The sequence below is a fragment of the Manis javanica genome, chromosome 10 (assembly GCF_040802235.1).
Source record: "Manis javanica isolate MJ-LG chromosome 10, MJ_LKY, whole genome shotgun sequence".
NCBI lineage: Eukaryota > Metazoa > Chordata > Mammalia > Pholidota > Manidae > Manis > Manis javanica.
Window position 1 is genome coordinate 53,655,996 of NC_133165.1, and position 15,765 is coordinate 53,671,760.

A 15,765-nucleotide genomic window follows, 5' to 3' on the forward strand; every position below is an offset into this window, starting at 1 on the left:
ATTTTTAAACCTCTTCACCAGAGCTCTTTGGGGTCTAATTCAGCATGATTTTGGCTGGGGGGATTTATTTTCTAAATCTCTGCACTACCCAGATTCATAAGGTTTAAAACAGGAAGTAACTGTAGTACATGAGCTTAAGAAAATTAATTAGCTCAACGACACTTCAGGGGAACAAAAAGTCCTACTTCCATTGGTGGGCAGCAGGTTGGTATCCAGCTCCTTGTAATTCAGCCCTGACACACAGAATAAGACCCCAAAGCCCAGGATGTGGTGTGTCACGTTCAGGAGGACTCCCGAGAGGGTGGGGTCTGATGGGAGAATTCAAGAGGGCATCTTGTCCGTCTGTGTCTCTCCTCTGAACACTGGACAGAAAAAGGGAAGGCCTGGGCCCCATCACGAGGCCCTCTACTGGCTGTGTGACCTTGGGCAACTTGTTTGACCTTCCTGGGCCTCTAGCTACTCATTTGTAGAATGAAGCCCAGAGCTCCAGCCACCAAATATGCAGAGTCTGCATGCTCTGCACCAGTCTCTGTCCTAGGTATGGGGGCACCATGAGGAGTGAGATGAACCCCATGCAGCTTGGAGATCCGGCAGGAAAGTCACACAAAATCATTTAAAGACCCACAGATGTTTTAACAATACTAATCATGACAATAACCAACATTTAGCGCAACTATGTGCCAGGACTTGTTTTAAAGATCATCTCCTATAATCTTTAAACACAACCACCATATGAGACACATAATTAGTATTACTCTCCTTTGGGTTACACAGATAAAAGTGAAAGGGCTCCATGAGCAGGTCTGGCTGATTCTAAAACCCAGTCTTCTCCCATTGCACTGTGCTGACTTCCTTCTTAACTGACCACAGATCTGAGACAGTGTGTAGAACTGTCTTTTTTACCCAAAGGCCGCCTTACAGTCTCATGGTAAAGGACACATTTACCCATGAGCTCACATTGGGGCATTTACTGAAGATCCACCCTCATTTGGAAAGCACTGCTCCTTCTGGAGCCTTTCTTCCATGGCTTCTTTCTCCCTACTCACATGGGTAGTTTGAAAGGCAGCACGGGGCACGAGCAGCAGGTGATAGAGATGGCACTGCTTCCCCTCTGCCCCTTGGCCACTGGCTGGATTACCCGCATTACCTCCCGTCTGCCCTCCCTGCTACACGGCAAGCCAAATCAGTCAGTAAACCAACACTAAGTCAACTCAGAAGAGTAACTACGGAAATAAAAAGACACACTGCACTTTCCCTGATCTTTAAACTGATTACAGCCTTGATGGTCTTCCAATTTTGAAGCAAAATGAAACAGCAGTTGTGTGTAGAAAAGAGTCCTGTGTTGGGCCTGCCAAACAGTTATAGCACAGGCTGCTTCCTGACCAGGGACACTCAATGGCCAATCTGATGAGCTCCCTCTCTGTGCCAAGCACTGTCCACACGCTGGCTCATGTAAGCTCGGAACCCATCCATTCACCCATCCATCCATCCATCCATCCATCCATCCATCCATCCATCCATTCGTTCGTTCACTCACTCACTCATACAACCAGTATTTTATCTCCTGCTCACTCTGCAGTAGGCACTGTATAGGACGAGGTTTTTCTCCTCATGGAGCTTACACTCTAGTGGGGAAGACTTAGAACAGTAAATAAAAGGAGTGTGATCACACGTCAGCAGGACTTCTCTTGTCCAGAGCTCAGGACATGCAGGTCTAGAGAACTCCATGTTTTAAGGTCAGCACAAAACAACCCAGGATCCGGCATCTCTTTAGGGTCTCCACTCTGGCTGACTGTTACAACTGGGGAAACTTGACATTAACACGGGTGTGCTTGGGGCCCATCCCCAAACCATCAAGTCAGATACTCTGGAGGTGAGGCACTGTTGTTTTTTTTAGCTTATAATTTTGAACTTACAGAAAATTGCAATAATCATCCAAAGAACTCTCAGATTCACCAGCTATTTATCATTTGCCATATTTATTTCATCATATTCTGTGTGTATACATCTGTGTGCATGAGTGTTCCACATTATTTTTTTCTGAGTCGTTTGAGCTTAAGCCTCTTATCATATCCCTTGATCCTTAAAACTTTCAGCAGTGTGGGATGAATGGGACTAATACATAAATCAAGTAATATAGAAATCAAATGTACAAATACACATGACTTGATTGTTTTTCCTACAACTCGTGACCACCCTTACATGGTTTCAGTATCCTTGAGGAGCATCACATCCTTGGACTAGACTCAAGGCCAGATAATGATGTTTAAGTTCATTTTAAGTTCATTTGCTCAATAAATATGAGAAGTGCCTTTTCGGCACTACTCTTGCACTATTAAGCCTCCAGTCCCCTGGCTGGTCCTTTCAGATCTTCGATATCTCATCGCGTCTCCTCCCTTGTCTGTGGGTCAGAGGCAGGGAGGGGCCGACACAGCAGGTATCTTAAGAATGAGTAGGTTTTCTGTATAGCCCCAAAACTTTGATCAAAATCAGGATATTTAATCGTGCCATGTACTATTATCTATTATAAAGCCCATATTCATAGTTTGCTAAATGTCTCAGTATTGCCTTTCATAGAATTTTTTCCCATCCAGGATCCAATCTAAGGTGATGAACTGTATTTAGCAATCATGTCTCTGTTTTCCTTTAATCTTGCTCTTTCTTGACATGGACATTTTTTAAGCGTCCAAATCGTTTATTTTGGAACACGTCCTGCAATTTGGGTGCGTCTGATGTTTCCTCACAATTAGATTCAGGTTATATGTTTTGACAGGAATAGTGCACTAGCAGATGTGATGTGTGTCCCTCTCAGGATCTCCTACCAGGAGGCACATGATGTCAGTTTGTCCCGTTATTGGTGAGATTAATTTTGAACACTTGGTTAAGGTGGGTGTGCCAGGGTCTGCCAGGCTTCTCTAATGCACAGTTGTTATTTCCCCTTCCCTTTATGCTAATGACTATTTTGAGACTCTAAATATCACCAAGCTTTCAATGGTTAAGCAACTACTGATGGTTCTTGCCTGAGTCAATTAGTCACTAATATAGTTACAAAATGGTGACTCTTTAATTTCTTTACACCTTTCAGCATATTAGTTGGCATTCTAGTGGAAAGAAAAGCTTCCTCCTCTTTGCTGTTTGTTTGCTTCTTCCTTTAACTTACTTTGTATCCATATGGACATTTTGATTTGTATTTTAGTCAGTGAGTTATAATTCATTTCTGTCACTGTTAATTTTGAGGCTTAAATCGTCTCAGATTTGCTCAGGGTGACTCCCCTCAAGCTGGAGCCTGGATTCTTTCCCAGGTCCCCACATTTTTTTGAGCCTTATTTTCTGGCATAAGATGTTCTAGGTTCATCTTCTACTTTGCCTACCCCAGCCGTGGACTCAGCCATTTATCCAAAGAACCCTCAGTGGTTGGAATGAGGGTCCCCACACAGCCATTAAACATCACAGTGCCACTCTCTAGTTGTTGGCTGGAATGACATTGTATGTCCAGTGACAAGGTAGATTACATAACAGAATGTAGAGACATACATGTGACAGAAAGTAACATCCCACTTTTAAGAAACTGTGAATATATGTTTATTTGCATATTTTTGTACTGGAGAAAGTATAGCAGGAAGTGTACCAAAATATTAATAGTGGTGGGATGTTTCCCTTTTTGGCTACTGTTCTTCTAATTTTCCTACGATTAATAGGTAGTAACTTAAAGTTTAAAAATAAAAAAGGAGGAAAGAAAATAGGACAAATTGGTGATACTTGACTACGACAGGTGATAGGTACTTGTTATGTGATTCTTTGTGCTTTAGGGTGTGTGTGTTAATTTCTCACAAAAGGAGAGAGGGTGAGTGTAAGACACCATTTAAGTTTAGACTCATAATCAACAACTTCAAAGAATAACTACCCATCACATTGCTAGACACCGTGTTTCCAAAATGATGGGTTATTCTTGTCTTGGAGCTTAAACAAAAAGAGACCTGCAGACACAGGATGACACTCAATTTGTCCCTGAGTGAGGGGAATGGCCATGAAAATTACATCACATTACCTCTGTCATTCCAGAGCAGAATCTCAATAAGCAGCCACTTCTGTACACAAATCGAGTTCCTTGCAGACACAAGGACCCTATAAAAGCTCAGAGGGCATCCTTCTTGAGCCTAGGACAAGATTTTAGCTTTTCCTGAACAAACTGAGGACTGTGACTCAAGCCACTGACCTTTCTGCTCTTGTTTGGCCCAGAAAATTTTGACTCTCTGGCGAATATGCTTTTCCTCGTGCAGTTTCTTCTGCCACTGACGCAATTCTTGAATCTCAGGATCACACCGAACCTGGAAAATTCCCCAAAGCTTTAGTTCCTTTTTTACATACTTTTTGCATTAGGTTGTTAACCCTACAAGGAAAATCCTTCAGAAACCAATTGGTTGTACTTTTGATTCTAAATGAATCATTGCTCTAAATTAATTGTCTATATTCCTAAAGTTTATGTACTATTTGAGCATAGAGGAGGATGTGATAATTTGCTATACTACGGATAGGATGAGAACATTCTAGATCTGTGCTACCCAACAGAAATCTAATGTAGCCACATGTGTAATTTTAACTTTCATTACAGTCTCATTTTAAAAAGTAAAAATAAGCTGATAAGATTATTTTTAAGACTCTATTTTATTTAACCTAAAGGATCCAGAATATTACCATTAAGATTATTTATGAGATATTTTACTTTCTGTTTTCCATACTAAGTCTTCAACATCCGGTGTGTATTTTACACATAGGGCACATCTCAGTTTTAAACTAGACACATTTCAAGTGCTCAAAAGCCACATAAACTGATGGCTACTGTACTGGATAGCACAGTTCTAGATAATCATAGTTTCATTTAACACTGATGATTAAGTGCCTACTGCATACTGGGCTTTGTGCTAGACACTGGAAATAAAGAAATTATTAATGACAATTTTAATTATTTTTATTTTATAGTATTACTATAGCTAATAATTTTAAGCACTTATGTCCCAGGCATTGTTTAAGTGTTTTACAAATTTTAACCACCAAAATAACCCAATAAGGTAGGAGTGATTATCCCCATTTTACAGATGAGAAAACTGAGTTTCAGCAGCTTGCTGACTTGCAGAGCTGGGAAATAGTGGAGCTGGGATTCAAACATGTTCCAGCTGTGCTGAGGGACTCAAAGTCTAGTAGGAGACACAGTGAATACAGGAGTAAGGTCACTACAGTGTGGTTAAAAGTGAGGATATAGGTGAGTACAAGGGAACACAAAGGGAGCACTGAACTCAGCCTGGAGTGGTCAGGAAACACTTGATGGAGGAGTTGACCTTTGGGCTGAGTTTTGAAAGATGAACTAGAGTTAGTCATGGAGAGAAGGTGGGTGGAGTGTACGGTGTTCTAGTTCTGCTCATCAAGGTCAGGCCATGAAGCCAGGGCTAACCCTCCTGCTTTTTCAGACCATCACTGGATCTTGAGGCTTCCTCCTCTGGTCTTTGGGATCCAGGCTTCCTACTGTGATCACTGCAGTTCTTTGAGTTTCCACTATTTAGAGTCACCCACACAACTACGCACCAGGACACACAGTCGCCCAGGAGGCTAAACTGAGTCAGGTTTCACTTGCAACCACCTTATAGCCCCACCAAAGCTGAACTGAAAAGGTATTTGGAAAATGCAGCAAGTTGTTTAGATGAGTATACCATATAAGGCTACTGGACATCCCAAGAGATTTGCCTTTGTGGAATCTGAAACAAAAGACCAAGCAGCAAAAGTTCTTTAGATCCAGACCCACCACCAGAATATGAAAGCACTTTGTTTTTTTAGTTTCCAAGCAGGAATATCCATATTGAAGTGATGGGGAGCCCAGTCTTGACAAACTTGCAATCATGGACATCCTTTAACTTTTTTACCTTCTTGGATTAGTTTCCAAAGAGTCCTGTATCCTCTAGAAGAGTCCTCTCATGGGTTTTTATAACTAGAAACCTTGGAGAGAAATGGGGGTAATCACAACTCCTTCCCTTCCAGAAAATTCCTGGGTTCATTCTGCAAACTGATTCAATGCACACCAAAGCCCTACTCACCATGAGGTATTTAGAGAGATGGCTTTATCAAACTCAAGAAAAATAAAGTCTTTCCTATTACTTCCTTTCCCAGGGCATGGGCTGCTCTGCTTGTCTTAAGAAAACTACTCAAGTGACTTTTTTTTTTCTAAAGAAGACTGTTTCCTGTTGAATTTATACATGGAAGCTACTCTTGCCTGAAGAAAAAGAAAATACACAACTTATCTTTAAATGTATTTTTAAAAATTATACATATATATAAAGTACTGTAAATGAATATAAATATATAGCCATGCAAATTTTAGAATAAAAGCAGCCCTATATTGGTGTCATAGAACATAAGATAACCCCCAAAATCTTTTAAATTACAAACCGATGTCTTTACAGTGTTGCCTAAATTCTTATGTTCATAGGATTAGGCACCTTCCACATCTCTCTCTTCTGGGTAGGAGGGTTATCCGCTGAGCTCTGAGCAAACCCAAGCTGCCCTGGGGGCTGAAAAGGGGATTATCCACAGCTTTCTCATGAGCTTCTGTTTATCAGGATCCAAGCTCCCAGAAATTCCCACATTTCTGCACTGTGACAACTGATACTTGTATTAATGACAAAGCCAAAGGATCTTCTGAATCAATCACTATAGAGAGGTCAACACCAATTATAATCAGCAAGGTTTTCTTATAGTCAAATTCTTCCTTTATAATAGTTGTTCTTAAAAGTTCGGAAGGATACACAGGGAGTGTGGGTTCCTCTAGGGAGGAAGTGGCACTGGAGAGGGAGGAAGGGCTTAAAAGTGAAATTTCTGGATTGGATTGTTTGGGATGTTTATAATAACCATATATTGTAGAAACACAAGTGTTTAAATTTTAAGTAACAGACTGCTGAGAGAAAAATAATGAATTTTTCCTACAATCCCTTGAACTCTCAATTGCCCAAATATTCAACAAACAGAAACACCCATTTCCCCATCATTCTGGAAGCCTGCGATTGTTCTCAGGGTTCTGCTGATCAGTTTGAGTGATTTTCCTCTGCTTGGCCAGAGATCCTTCATCTTTTCCTTGATTTCCTTCATTTCAAAATGAGGACTGCTATTTACTCACAGTAGCCTTGTGAGTTAACTTGTCATTACCAGGGAAGCCTGGATCCCTAAGGAAGGCTTTTGTGAGCCCTGGGAAGAGCATGCACCCATTGAACTGGGGTAATCCTGGTCATTCTTGTCATGATTAGGGCATCAGTTTAAATGGCAGTGGTTGTGCCAATCAGCAAATACCACAGAGTGCAGTGTAATGTTTAATGCACAACCAAAGTTTAATGGTTTTGGCTTTCCATAGACTTCATTGCTTTTAAAACAAAGGCTCTGTTATGAATGGCTTTCTTCTTTTACTTCTTTAAATAACCTGGACTCCATCTGCTCTTCTAAGACAAGATACACAGAGTACTATACACATTATTGTATATTTGACTTTGGGGTTAAGACAAGGAAGAAACTACTACGTGGATGTGAATTTTTTACAAAGTGCCCATGAACCAAATTCTCCTAATTATATGTAACTCCAATGAAAGCCAAAACAGGGTACCATTTTGGTTAAGAAAGCCAACTCTGGACCGGAAAGCCTGGAGTTAAATCTCAAATCTGCAATTTACCAGCTGAGGAACCTTAAGCAAGTTACTTGAGCCCTCTGAGCCTTGATTTCCTCATCTGTGAAATGGGGATAATACAAATACTTCCTTCACTGGATGGGTAAACAAGATGATACATCATCTGGCACATAGGAAGCTCTCACTGTGTTAGCAATTCTTTAAATAAAAATGATGAGAATAAGAGGGAGAGTGAGGTAGCATCGTGTGGGCTGTGTTATCCCTCATTTAACTTTGGACAACAGTGCCTTACATTAAAGTTTTTTAATGAACTCTAAAAAAAAAATGATGAGACTAATCTGAATTCAGCTCTGAGGCTGCATTTTACCACTGCTGGTAGGACCCAGAGCCAACTGGATGAAGAGCCAGGGATTCATACAATTGTAAGTGACGCTTCCTCCCAAGGGGTTACAAATTATTGAATACATAAATGGTTGTAGAACTGTGTGACTTTAGGCGTTGGTCAGCTGGTAGAGAAGTATCAGGATGTGAGGTGGTGACTGTGGGCAGGGAAGGAAAGAGAGGCTGCTGCCTGAAACTCTGAAATTCTTCATACTTTGAACTCCTCTTAGCTTGCAGTTGTTTTCCCTGCTTCTTGGCAAAACAGAAAGAAACATCGCATCAGCTCTCCTCTGTGGATGGTTCCCTGGAGTTTTTCTAACTGCCTTGGAGGAGCAAGATGCTGGAGAAGCAACACAGTGGACAGCCCTTCGGGAGGGCTCACCAGAGTGAGCCTCCAGCTCAGTGCCCCCGAAAAGGACCTTCCCACATCTTTGCTATGACTTGACATAACAATGATTATACTGAAGGATTTTATACTCAAGAAAAGCAGATCTCAACATAAAGGGAATATATGCCTGCAAAACCTCTTTCAATTACCTAATGAAATATTCAGAGTTCCCAGCTCTCTCATGAATTCAATTTTCTCTCTGTAAGCAAGCTTTGTGATTTCTTTTCAGACCTTTGGCAAAAGGAAAGTTGGTTTCTTGTTCTGGTGGTTATGAGTGATCCTTACTGCCTTTAGGAACTAATTATAAAAACCTGTAGATAACATGTATTTCCTGGTGTCATAGAGGCATTGCAGACACTCATCTGCAGTATGACAGTTCGCCTCTTAGGGGTTACTTGGGGCTTTCAGGGAAGATAAAAGTGTGTTCTAGAGCAGCACTTTTTAAATGGTGGGTTGTACCACAATAGTGAGCAGTAAATTCAATGGACTAGGTTGTGAATAACATTGTTTCAAAGTCTAATCCAGTGGAAAACACAGAATTTAAATTACTCCTTTATCATTAATAACTTAATTCCTTATCTTAATCTCCAATAATGCCTTTTGCCTCAAAGTTGATTTTATCTGATACTAACAATGCAAGATCACTTTCTCTTTGGTTGGTATTTGTGTTTTTGTGTTGTATGTCTTTTTCCACCTCTTTATTTTCAACTATTCTGGATCATTTTGGGTTACTGTACCTCTAGCATAGAGACAGGCTTCTTTTTAATCCAATCTGAAAATCAAAGAAGATCTTATCTTACTTAACATTTATTGTGATTAGTGACATATTTGTATTGATCTAACTCGCATTATTTTGTTTTTTATTTATCATGCTTTTATGTCTTGTTTCCCTTTCCTGCCTTCTATTGCATTGGATTTTCTATATTCCATTTTTTCCCCTTTTACTGATTAGTTCACATTTTATTACCTTTATATGTTTTTATAATATAATAAACAACTTAAAGTAAAAAACTAATCTGTCTAGGCTCCTCTCAATTACAAGGACTTTAGATGTTTTAATTCCAGTCTTCCCACTCTTAACTTTCATGATTGCCATCTAGTATTTGTTTCCCCACATTTATGCCCTACTAGTGTGTGTATGTGTGCATGTGTATATATGTATGCATGTACCCACATATGTATGAATGCATATAAATATAGTCAATGTCTATTTAGATCAATCAGCTTCCTCATTACCATTGTTTCCTGCATCCCACTCCCTTCCTTCCTTATGGGTTCAATTTCCTTCTAACTGAATGTCTTGCCTGAGGGTTTCAGCCCCAGGCAAATTCACTATGGATTCAGTGAGACTAAGAAATGACAATGGAACATTCTTGGGCTAAAAGGGTTTATACCTGGCTTTATTCTCACGGCAGGGTAGGTAGAGCACTTGAATCACCTCTGCATCCAGCAGTCTCAGGTCAGTAATCCACCTCCAACTCTTCCTCCGCCCAGAACACTGGGCAGAGCTCTTTACATAGTGACTCATTCAATAATAGCTTATTGCCTACAGGTGTGGAAGCAGTAGCCTAGGGATAGGCCAATTACTTTATCAAGTAGTTTAGGGTCAGGTGAGGAACCTGGCCCTAGGAACTTCCATTTTCCCCAAACTGAAGTACATTATTTAGTAGTTCTTTCAGTGAGAGATGTCTTTGAGCATTTAGCCCTTGCTCTTGAATGATAATGTAGTGTGCATATAATTCTAGGCTGAATGCTCATTCCCTTGGGATTAGAAGGTAGTACACTGACTGTTTTCTGTCTTATACCACTGCTGAATGGAAGTCTTGGTCACTCTCACTGTTTTCCTTTTGTAGGCAATCCTTCATGATGGTTTTAAGGCTTCTTTGGTTTTGGCTTTCCATAGTTTCACTATGTAGTATTTTGGGATGGTTTCATCTTTATTTATCTAAGTTCAGGATTCATGCTTCTTCAGCTTTGGAAAATTCACATTCAGTATCTCTGTAAACATTGCCTCTCCTTCATTTTCTGTTGTTGGTCTCTCAACTTCCTATTAGATTTATATTGGACCTTCTTATTCTGTCTTTGTCTCACCTGCTTTTCCACACTTAACTCTATCTGCTACACTCTATCTCCCAGATCTACCTGCCAGATTACTAATTACTCCTCCAGCTATGTCTACCTGCTATTTAACTCATACCCAAAACATGGCCCATGTATCAGCAACATCAGCATTCTTTAGGAGCCTGTTAAAAATGCAAATTCATGGGATCCACCTAAGACATATTAAGTCAGAATTGAATACAGAAGGTGTCTTGCCAAATGGGTTTCAGCCCCGGGCAAGTTTGCTATGGATTCAGTGTGACCAAAGAAAATGATAGCAAAATGTTCTTGGGATGAAAGGGTTATACCCAACTTTATTTCCAGGTGGCAGGTCAGTCACTAAAATCCCATTCACTCAGAGCGAATCTGCATGCAGCAAGACAGTCTCTGCCTCTGGGCCCCTCTGTCTGCACAGCCGTCCTCTGGGCCCCTCTGTCTGCACAGCCATCCTTCAGACCTCTCTGCACAGTCATCCCACACAGCCATCCTCTGGGCCTCTGTCCTCGGTGCTGCCACCACTCCAGCCTCTGCTCTGCTCTCCTGCAGCCTTGCAGCCCTGCCACCATGTAGTGCTCAGAGCACTGGGCGGAACTCTTTTTATAGAGTCAACAGCTGTGTATTGCCCACAGGTGTGCAGTGAGCTACTCAGCCATGGCCAGGGGAGAATCCTGGCCACAGGAACTCTCATTTTATCCACAGAAGGAGACCCAGGAATCTGTGTTTTAACAAACTCTCCAGGCAATTGGGAAACTCCCTTAAACTTGAGAAGCACTGATTTAGCCCATTCACTAAATTGTTTTATAGAAGTAAGCTGTTTCTCAAATTGATTTTTTTCTTACTGGCCTGTTCTTTCAGCAAGGTTTACATTCTTCTTAAAAATCATTAATTCTCTATATAATCATCTAATACCTACTTATTTCATAGTCTCAAACTGCCACTCTTGAGGTCTAGATTCTCCAGTTGATTGCATTAACTGGCAACCCCCTTCCTTGTTTGCTTATTTTCTATTATGAGCTCATAATAACTGAGGGCCTTAGTTCTAATTCCAAATTTGTCCAGGTGTGGGGAAGTTGGGGTTCCTATGGCCAAGATCCTCACTGAACTTAAACCACCAATGATGTAACTGGCCTGTTGCTGGGCTGCCGCTTCCACACCTTTAGGCAATAAGCTATTATTGTGCTATATAGAGAGCTTGGCCCAGCACTCTGGGCGGAGGCAGAGATGCTAGTGCTCAACCTACCACCAGAAAACAAGCCGGGTAATAAACCCTTTCACCCGAAAGAACATTTTGCTTTCAGTTTCTCTGGTCACACTGAATCCATAGCGAACTTGCCTGGGGCTGAAACCCATTGGCAAGACAATTGGCATAGTCGGCAGGATTCACTGTTGACCAAGGAAAAAGATAGGCTGCCATTATGTGAGGGGTACTTCAGCGAGCTGCCCCTGTGAATGGGGAAACAGTGGATCATCCCCCAGTGGGTATGTGGTCTGAGGTGGCTTGCCTCCTAGAGGACTGGGCCCCACCCCAGGACTGGAGGCAAGTGGAGGTGACACCTGAGACAGTAGGGGTGGCTCTTGGTACAGTAAGCAGATCCTTTGAGAAGCAGAGTGCCTGGGAGGCAGCAGGGACTGTGGGTTGGCTGCTTCTCACAGTCTTAAAAAGCTCTATAGAGGAAACCCAAGAAATAGCGGCGCGAAAATGGGAGCTGCAAACTTCAGTAGATTCCCTGAGGAGGGAAATGGCATTGATGCAAGAGGTGGCATGAGAACGCGAGCTGCAGTCTTCTGTGGATGCCCTGAGGAGGGAAATGGTATTGATAAGGGAGGAGGTGGCATGAGAGCATGAGCTGCAAACCTCTGTGGATGCCCTGAGGAAGGAGATGGCCTTGATGCGGGAGGAGGCAGCATGAGGGCGCTGGCAGCAAGGTACCATTGGAGACGAGACAGCAGCACTGCCAGGTGTTCTGAAGGAGGAAGAGGCCATCAAGGAAAAAGATGAACTCCTGAGGTAAGCACAGGCAGAGGTGGCATGAGAACATCAGCTGTGAAGCATTGAGCTGAAGGTAACAGACCTTCTGAACACTGAGGTAGCATTGCTGCGAAGCACAGTAGAAAAGGTAAAGGTCGTAGCAGAGGAGGCACTCGGGGGAGGGGAGAGAAAGGTGCCATCAGCCCCGGAAATGGAGGAGCTGGAGAAGGATGAAGGGGTGGTGCCAGAGGCACTGGCGCCTCCTGTATTGAAAGCACGCCCAGTGGTTGTAGAGAAAATAAAGACCCAGCAGCTGAAAGTTCCCCAAGGAGAGGAGCAGCCCCCTCCCCAGGTCCTGGAGCACTCTATGGTCTGCCCCTATACTCAGGCTGAGCTGGTGGATTTGGTTGAGGCAGAAGCCCTCTGAGTCAATATCAGCTTGGCTCCTGCATCTGTGGGACTTAGAGGTGGATGAAATTGTTCTGTCGGGATCAGAGATGGGAAAGCTGTCTTCCCTGACAGTGCAGCCTGCCTTGAAGCAGCGATTACAAAATGCACGTTAGACTCCAGGGAGTCACTCCCTCCTTGATTGGCTTATGGCCACACTTTGTGCTGTGTGGCCCAATCAGGGTATCTACCATCCTCACCTATTAGATGGCAGACATATGCTGAACTCCAACAGGTGCTACGAGAGCTAGGCATAAGAAATGCCATCTATAGTCCAGAGAATTATAACCCAGATGAAGAGATTTTTCACTACTGGGGTGAGAAATATTGTACTTCTAATGGCTCCTACATCCCTCTTTGGGTCTCTAGTGGCCATTCTTTCCCCTCACTTAGGGCAGCCCATAAGCGAGGTGATACGTACAGTAGCAGACTTAGGAGAGGCAGAAGCAACGAGAATCTGGAAAGAAATAAGACCTGTTACTCGCAAGAAGAATTTACAGGGCCCTATGAAGGTTACGAGGACCCAGATGTGGGTTGATTTAATACAGGCAGGAGAAGATGGAAGGAAATTAGATGGAAAGTTCAATAGGATCTTACTAGAGCTATGGCAACAGCTGAAACCAGAGCAGCAGTTCCAGCCATTAAGACCAAAGAGGCAGAGATCAGAGACAGAGCTACAAGTTCAGCCTGTGTGTTTGCAAGAATTCCTGCTGGAGAACGAGCCAACCTCACTTGAGCCCACACAGGAAGGTGATTGGGGAACACGGTTTGACTGAGGGGAAGGTCAAGGTATCTTCCCTGAGGGACCAGGGGGGCACTGGAGGCCACATGTTGAAATAGCTATCCATTGGTCCCCGGTGAACATATGTGTCCTGGCTCTGGTGGACACAGGGGCTGACTGTTCACTGATTCATGGTAACCCTGAGCAGTTCCCTGGGACCCCCACTATCATAGATGGATAAGGGGGGAAGGCTATCAGAGTAAAAAAAGCCCAAATCCCTTTGGGAATAGGGTGTTTACCCCCCAAAGAGTATACTGTGTATATATCTCCTATTCCTGAGTATATTTTGGGGATTGATATCCTGCAGGGTCTATGGTTGCAGACCACTGCAGGTGAGTTCAGACTGAGAGTATGTGTGGTGAAGGCAGTTCTGAGGGGACATGCTAGGCACCCGCCCATAGCTTTGCCTATGTCTTGGTGGGTGACTAATAACAAATACAAACTGCCTGGAGGGCATAAAGAGATTGGAGAAACTCTCCATGAGCTGGAAAAGGTGGGTATTATAAAGCTCACCCATAGTCCTTTCAATTCCCCAGTGTGGCCTGTAAAAAAGCCATATGGCTCCTGGCATATGACTGTGGATTACAGAGAACTGAATAAAGTCATACCCCCTATGCATGCTGCTGTCCCCTCTATTGCAGCCTTGATGGATACCCTCAGCCATGAACTAGGAACATACCATTATGTGGTAGATCTTGCTAATGTCTTCTTTTCCATTGACATTGAGCAGGAAAGTCAGAAACAGTTTGCCTTCACGTGGGAGGGACAGCAATGGACTTTCACCATCCTCCCACAGGGATACCTCCACAGCCCCACCATCTGTTATGGATTTGTAGCCCAGGACTTGGCTACATGGGAGAAACTGCTAACGGTGCAGCTGTACCATTATACTGATGATGTCATGCTCATGTCCGGTTCTCTTTCAGATCTAGAAGGTACAGCACCTAGACTGCTGCAACATTTACAGGAGAAAGGATGGGCTGTGAATAGCACCAAGGTTCAGGGACCTGGTTTGTCTGTTAAATTCTTGGGGGTCGTCTGGTAGGGTAAGACCAAAGTTATACCAGAAGCAATTATAGACAAAGTCCAGGCCTTTCCTACTCCCACAACTGTAGCATTGCTACAGGAGTTTCTGGGTCTTCTAGGCTACTGGAGAGTGTTTATCCCACACTTGGCACAAATTCTGAAGCCCTTATACCAGTTGGTACGAAAGGGTATTAGGTGGGACTGGGATGAGACATGTGCATCTGCCTTTACTACAGCAAAACGGGGAGTCAAGGCCATGCAGGCCTTGAGTGTGATAGACCCATCAGTGCCCTGTGAGCTGGATGTTCATGTCACTGAAGATGGTTATGGCTGGGGTTTCTGGCAGTGGTTTGAATGAACTCGCCAACCCACTGGATTCTGGTCACAACTCTGGAAAGGGGCAGAGGTACGATACACTTTGATAGAAAAACAACTGGCTATTGTGTATCACACCTTGTTGTCTACAGAACCCATCACTGGAATGGCCCCCATAAAGGTAATAAAGACCTATGTCATCTTGGGGTGGGTACAAAACTGGACCCAAAAGCCAAGGAGTGGTGTGGCACAAACACCCACACAAGCCAAGTGGTTTGCTTACTTACAGCAGCATAGTGCCCTCTCTAGTAGCCCCTTGAGTGAAGAACTCCAATGCTTGTTGGGGCCGGTGACACATACTAGTGAAAAACAGGAAAAACTTGCTTTTGAACCATTAGTAGCAGAGAGTCCCTATCAGGAGGGAAGAGCCCCTATACCTGAAGATGCATGGTACACAGATGGCTCCAGCCATGGGCAGCCCCCAAAATGGAGGGCCATAGCTTTCCATCATAAGACTGAGACAATATGGATGGAAGACGGTGAGGGGAAGAGCAGCCAATGGGCAGAGTTGCGGTCTGTGTGGCTTGTGATCAGCCAGTAGCCCTCACCTATAGTTGTCTGCACTGACAGTTGGACTATCGGGGCTTGACCCTGTGGCTACCAACCTGGTACCATGCCAACTGGCTGGTTGGTCACT

General features: G+C 43.2%; 1 protein-coding gene across 7 annotated transcripts in view; it reads right to left on the reverse strand.

The window, feature by feature from the left end:
* The window catches only part of IQCK (IQ motif containing K), a 112,679-nt gene that overhangs the window by 20,548 nt on the left and 76,366 nt on the right, over positions 1-15,765 (reverse strand). For 6 of the 7 annotated variants that reach the window (XR_012122298.1, XR_012122297.1, XR_012122296.1 and 3 more), the window contains one exon: positions 4,217-4,328. The exons of the other annotated variant lie outside the window; for it this stretch is intronic. Coding sequence is in view for 3 of the 6 variants with exons in the window: in XM_017650190.3 (XP_017505679.1) it covers positions 4,217-4,328 (112 nt within the window). In the remaining 3 variants the exon portion in view is untranslated. The remainder of the gene's footprint in view (positions 1-4,216; positions 4,329-15,765) is intronic. 7 annotated transcript variants of the gene reach the window in all.